A 6,443-nucleotide genomic window follows, 5' to 3' on the forward strand; every position below is an offset into this window, starting at 1 on the left:
GTATTCATGGAAAATCTATGATGAATAATAGGGAACAGTATAATAAATCCAACCATATATACCTGGATCAACTTGTGGATAGAGTCTCCATCCTTCTTCATTAAGCTGTACTTCTTGTTGACACGGTCCTCCCTGTCTTCCAGCTGTATGAGCGAGCCTTTCTTGTTGTCCTTTCTGCAAAACATGGCCTGTTTGCTCCATCCCTTCATCATTGTTTGGATGGCTTCACAGTTTTCCTTTGCTCTGCTGACTCGACACACAAGGTCGTGGACCAGGTCTTTCGTGGTGCTGATGAAGCTCCAGCAGTCTGGATCCTGCCACGTCAGGTCAGACTCTACTCTTGTCAACTGCACGTCTATGGACTCCAGCTCACCTCTGATGAGAGGAAGTTCCACCTCTAGCACTGTCTGCTTTAGCCCATTGTACCATTGTGCTAACAGCTGCAGGATGCTCAAATACTAGAAAATACATAAAGGATATTAAGAAAGACATATTGCATATTGGTTAACTCAAACAAGTGTGCATGAGTGTAATTTTCTTTGTTTCTTACCTTTGTGAACATTAAACGCTTCTCAAAAACAGTCAGTGCAGCTGCAGGGATCTCAATCTGACTGAGAGTCTGAATATACTTTACATCTTTCAAGACTTCAGTCAGCTGAGGAGTGAAAGGAAATGGTGATTAACTCATATACATAGTCACAGTGGGGTGGTGGTAAATGTTTTGTCTCAACTAACAGAAAGCCTTTGAGAATATAATGACTCAAATCAAATGTGTTTTCCCTCTGCCAGAATGTTTTTTGAGCATATTACCAAGTCTGTCAACAGTATGTTAAAATCATATGAACAGATTTGTTTATAATATAAAAGGAGAGACACTGTTTGAGCCAAGAAATTATTTATCCAGGTGGTTTGTATCTATGTTATGCACCATTGGAGAAATTATGTTATTTGGTCAAACCTAGTAAACTAAAAATAATAAAACCTGGATCATAAGTATGAGTCATACATTATTACATCAGTCTAACACTAAGTTGGATCAATAGTTATATAGTGTTTTCTAGTTTTTCAGGAAGAATACATCAATCACCTTTGGATTGAAGTTGACTGAGATCAGACCAGATGAGGTATTTCTGCAGAGTAGGGGCTGGTTTAGGTTGATCAGGCAGGCCTGTTCCAAACCATTACACCAGTCAGAGTAAGTGTCCTCCTCGTACTGGTCCAGGAGACACATCATCTCCATGTACATGCAGTTCTCCTTCTCCATCCCTACACCTCCAACAGGTCTAAAAATATAGAAAAAGTGTGAGACTATTGTCATTATCTAAATCTATCATCTATCTGTAACTAGTTCATATATTCACTGGAAATCGTCTAGTGTTTTTACTGACATGTCAAACAGCGATCTGATTTTTTCCCATGGTGTATGAATGCGTTCTCTGAGCATTTTTGCACACATCAAAGCTCCAGAAGTTTGAGCCATGTTCTTAGTCAGGCCACCCTCTATCTGTAACGAAAGAATGGAAAGAAGTGGTTGCATGGACAAATTCTATTATGCCTTGGATGCATTTTGCTAATGTTCCATGATGCTACAGTACCTGATTGAGCTGGGCTTTAAACAGACATTTACATTTCTCCAGCTCTTCCCTGAAATGTTGCTGCAGTAGATGGACGCTGGGTCTAAATATCTGTCGAATTTGTCTTCGCTCCAAGAAGGGACCAACAATAATTAGCAACTAAAGGAAAAAAAGATGTTTGTGTCCAACTTGACAGCTCTGTCACTGACTATTTATAAATACTTTCGTTACCATCATCATATTATCCAGTCTTGCTTACTTTAAATGCTGATTCCAGTCCTGAGCAATCCTTCAAGGCTGAGCATAAAAGGCTGGCAAGGCGGCATTCAAAGTCCACATTCCACACTTTAAAATCCTTATACTCGTTTTCAAAATCCTTGTGACAAAGTACAACAAACAATAAACAAGTCAACATTATTTTAATTTTGGACATCAGTGTGAAATAGTGCATTATAAATCAGTGCAGTAGCTATTTACTGAAATGTTAATTAGTAATTTCACCTGAGACTTTAAGTCAAGTGGGCTGTTTTCAGTTTGTTTCAATGCTTGGCAGTGTTTACTGAACTCTCTGTACATCTGAGCAGCATTTTCACTGTAGTGTTTGCCTTTAAGTCCACCAAATTCCAGTTTTTCCATCCTCTGAAAGTCCAGCATTATTTCAAACAAGTCCTGCAAAAATAGCATTTTATAAAAAGGAAACACAACCTCACCATTGACACCTGAATACAAAAACAAAAACCTTATCTCACCTCCAACTGTACCATACGATTTAGGAAATAGTTGAAACGTTCAAAAATCATGGCAGATGGGAAGTCCCAGGGTGCGTGTTTCACATGGTTGGCCAACCTCTCCCTCTGTGTCCGGTAACTGTCTCTGAAACATCTGAAGACTTTTATCACCTTATCTACCATTTGTAGACTTTCTTCTGGATCCTCTCTGAGGAGAAGGTCTCCAGAGAGGTATGTAGAAGCCTAAATGGTGAAAGATTTTAAATCTGTGAATTTGTTCAGTTAGCCAATAACTGAAGTCAGATTAATGCACACTCATGAACATACCAGCAAAGTGTAATCAACAAAATTCCATGTACTGTCACAAATAATATTGGCAACAATTTCACATGCATGTGTCACTTGATGTAGACCACTATTACAGGTGTTTCATCAGGATTCTTACCTGTTCAATGAGCAGATTGCAGAGTTCCTGAAGCAACACTACAATGCGTGCTGGTCTTTGATAAGATTGGCAGTTGCTCCAGATAAGGAAGAGAGTGTGAAAGAGTGCAGGAATGAATGTTTCAAAGTGAGGAAATCCTCCCTTTTCCAATTGAGACAGTTGTGCATGTAGAGGTTGTAGATGGAGGTCAATGTCCTGGGCTTCTTGAAGTGCTTTGGAAAAATCAGGTTCAAAGTTAAACATAACAACATAATCCGATACAATATGTTTTGGTAATCACATTATGCCATGCATCTGACATTTGATTTGATTGGTGCAAACTACAGCACAGTACAGATCTTTGGCTAATCTTACCATCAAATACACCTCCAATTAGAGTCTTGATTGTTGGATAGTAGCTGCTGTCCAGCATCTCTAACACTTTTGCCATCTTCTGAACAATGGGGCTCTGGAGCTACAAGGAACAGCACCACACATTTTAACAGAGAGCAGATGGAAACAAGTCAAATAATTATTTTACTAAAGATGAGGAGGAAAGGGGAGCATACCTGATGATAAATGCTTAGGATATTGCTCTGCCTTGAAGCCCAAAACTTCAGCTCTGCATCGGGCCCTGGATTACAGCCTGTCAGAAGTATGTCTGATGAATCCTCCTTTAAAGTTTTCTGGATCAGGTTGGTCCAGTTGATGACCTGGGTCTCTATAGCATGGGCCAGTGCCCTGTCATAGTTATTATACCTGATGATGAAAATACATTTTGAGTGTGAATACCTGTATAATTATATAAATATAATAACTCTGTACACACAAAGATCCCAGTCTGTTAAACAAGTGCAAAATGTGTGTGTTTGCTTACATTTTGAAGGCCTTGTATGAATTTTCTATCCAGTCTGTTGTAGCTGGAATGGGGAGGACAGTTTTCCCTAATACCTGTCCCTGTACAACAGATGTCTTACTGCAAATGCTCTCAACATGTCGAATGATGTCCTCAGACATCAGATTTGGCCACATTAAATGGTTTTTGCTGTTTGACAGCAATGGAGCGCATACCTTGTAAAGAGACACAAAATGAATCACCCAGGTTGTACCGTATAAAACTGAGGTAGAAATCTGGATCACAAAAGAAGAACCAATACAATAGGATGTTTTTTTGAGACAGGTGTATGATGAAGGGTAGCTATTACATAACAATCACCTGCTCCACTGTGTTTGACAGCTGCTGTAGTGGTGATGAAGAAAGCAGGCCAAAGAGTAGAAGCGCCCTGTAGTTTTCAGCATTGATGGAAACAACTTCCTTTTTAAGAATATAGATGTGCTTGTTTTGAGCAACAGGTGTGACCTACATTAGAAGAAAGAAAATGAATTTTAATAGACAGATTTGACACTTCCAAGCTATTCAATAAATCAGTCATGCTAAATCCATCAATTTCAACATCATGTAAAATGCCTAAGCTAACTAGCTAGCTTACTAATCAGGTGCACCTTGCCTAAGCTAGTTATACACAATGTTATTGGCGTTATTGCAATAACCATACCTCATTAGAAGCAACCAGACAGCCTTTTTTTAAAGACGAGAAAAATAACACAGACTCCTTCTCGAAGAAGTCTTTGAGAAGTGTCTGAAACTCTTCGTTGACGGCAGTCTTCTCCCATGTTTGGCGGTGGAGTCGCAGCAGCCCACAAACTTTCTCCTCGACGAACTTCACTCTGACGTCGTCCAGAAAAGAAGGCACACTTTCGTCGTCGGACATGACTGCCCTGCGACCATGACGTGCTGTAACTTAGTGGCCCTTCCCTCAACAAAAACGGAAAAGAAAAAACAGACCTGTGACACCTCCTGAAGCTTAAATCAGCCCTTAACTTCGCGTAAGAGTAGTTTTAGGTTACTTTAATATACAGTGTGCCTGTGTGACTGTAGACTGGCACGAGCTGTGCAGTCCTGGGGGCGGGTCAGCATTCCGTCGCTAGGCAACGGCCACTACCGTCAATCACTGCCAGGTGCCTGAGTCCGACCAGCAGCTACATGTGGAGCAAGCAAACACAAACTTTACTCAGTTTACTCAAGCGTTCTCAGTGAAAGTCATGAAGATTTTGGTAGCATTTCTTTCTATAGCACTGTTTTTACAATTTCACATTATTGTAGATGGCCAGAATATCAAGCAGGTTGCCTAGAGTAGCCTAAGTGATTAACAACCCTGCTGAAAAAACCAGCATTGACCAGCACCAAAACCAAGACCAAGCCAGACCAACATATGTTGTGTTTTGGTGCTGGTCTATGCTGTTCATTTCAGCAGGGAAAACATAAAAAAGGAGGCCTACAGTTGCAGAGGATGCTCTAAGATGTTTTACAGTGTTATCCCTAGCAAAGTTATTGTAATAACTAAAACAAAATTAAATAGAAAATAAACTTTTGAAAAGAAAATAATTGAAATGATGTTGTGTACTGAATAGAAACACGTAACTGATTAGAATTAAATACAAGTAAATAGGAATTGTCTTTATCTTTTCATTCTGTCAAAATCTGTCAACAGAACAAGCACGAGGTGGCAAAGGTGCATGTGTTCATTAAGTCTACAAGACTTTGTTAATTGCCCTCACAATTTGTACCATTTCAGAACTTATTAAATCTTTCCCTCTTAGAAAAACTCTTAGTTTTTCCATTTATTCTTTGTTTAGTTATTGTTAAGTCTCTTAGTTATTGTTAAGTGTCATTGGGTTCCCTGAAAAGCACTATATAAATTAAATGTATTATTATTATTATTATTATTATTATTATTATTATTATTATTATTATTATTATTATCATTATTATTATTAACATAATTATAAAGTAAACAAAAAATTAATACCGAACAACTATTAAAAAACTAATTAAACTAAAAAATGATTGAAGAATACAACACAAAACTGTCAGTTGTTATTGTGCGGCTCAAAATGATGCATAGCTGGGGTATAATGTTCACACTTTAGTTTGAGAGACATGAGATGTCTAAGTGAAGGTTTCTTCTCATTGACATATGCATACCATGACCTTTTGTCATTTCATTGGACTGTTGACCAGGGGAATACTGTCTGTAAAGGATATACATTAATTCAGACATTCCTGGTCAGAAAAGGTGCAAAATTGTGGCCTCTTTTATGACACATTACCCCCCTCTGTGACAGGACTGAACATGAAGGAGTCTCTGTTTTGGAGTTCCACAGACTGCAGTAAAATGTATATGATACGTGTGTGTGTGGGGGGACTGCTACGACAACAGTTTGACTGTTGTCGTAGCAGTGGAGCAGTGTACCCGGCAACAGCCATTTACAAGAAACTTTACTACACCCCATTTCAGAGCAAGCTGGGGGTCTGCTTGTCTTAAATGAGGAACAAAATGATTCTTTAAGGTAAGTCCAAGATTTAAACAGCTGAGCGGTATCCCGATATATTTGTGAACACTTTAAGTATTTTTCTATAGTATATAAGCACACTGGAGAGATGCAGGATTTGCTGTTGTCAGATCTATAACCATTTGTAGAAATGCACTCTTTACACTTTTTTCTGCTACTTTTTTTTCACTTTTTTCACATTATGAAAGTGAATCTCAGGAAAAAAAAGAAAAAAAAACAAGAAGAAGAGGAGGGTGAGACAATCTTCTCACGTTTGCAGGTGGCACAACCATTTTGGACCTCTTCTCGAATGACAAGACCGCC

General features: G+C 38.8%; 1 protein-coding gene across 4 annotated transcripts in view; it reads right to left on the bottom strand.

The window, feature by feature from the left end:
• The window catches only part of LOC115567853 (dynein heavy chain 11, axonemal), a 40,918-nt gene extending 36,225 nt beyond the window's left edge, over window positions 1–4,693 (bottom strand). For 3 of the 4 annotated variants that reach the window (XM_030394717.1, XM_030394718.1, XM_030394714.1), the window contains exons 1-14: window positions 4,283–4,693; window positions 3,943–4,086; window positions 3,604–3,797; window positions 3,296–3,485; window positions 3,102–3,201; window positions 2,748–2,959; window positions 2,324–2,545; window positions 2,076–2,243; window positions 1,834–1,950; window positions 1,596–1,733; window positions 1,389–1,504; window positions 1,088–1,283; window positions 551–655; window positions 63–458 (exon numbers count right to left, since the gene is read on the bottom strand). In XM_030394717.1, the coding sequence (XP_030250577.1) occupies window positions 63–458; window positions 551–655; window positions 1,088–1,283; window positions 1,389–1,504; window positions 1,596–1,733; window positions 1,834–1,950; window positions 2,076–2,243; window positions 2,324–2,545; window positions 2,748–2,959; window positions 3,102–3,201; window positions 3,296–3,485; window positions 3,604–3,797; window positions 3,943–4,086; window positions 4,283–4,498 (2,514 nt within the window). In that variant the 5' untranslated portion in view covers window positions 4,499–4,693. The remainder of the gene's footprint in view (window positions 1–62; window positions 459–550; window positions 656–1,087; window positions 1,284–1,388; window positions 1,505–1,595; window positions 1,734–1,833; window positions 1,951–2,075; window positions 2,244–2,323; window positions 2,546–2,747; window positions 2,960–3,101; window positions 3,202–3,295; window positions 3,486–3,603; window positions 3,798–3,942; window positions 4,087–4,282) is intronic. The other variant, XM_030394716.1, reaches the window with a different exon arrangement.
• Window positions 4,694–6,443: the final 1,750 nt, after the last annotated feature.

The sequence above is a fragment of the Sparus aurata genome, chromosome 17, assembly GCF_900880675.1.
Source record: "Sparus aurata chromosome 17, fSpaAur1.1, whole genome shotgun sequence".
Lineage (NCBI taxonomy): Eukaryota > Metazoa > Chordata > Actinopteri > Spariformes > Sparidae > Sparus > Sparus aurata.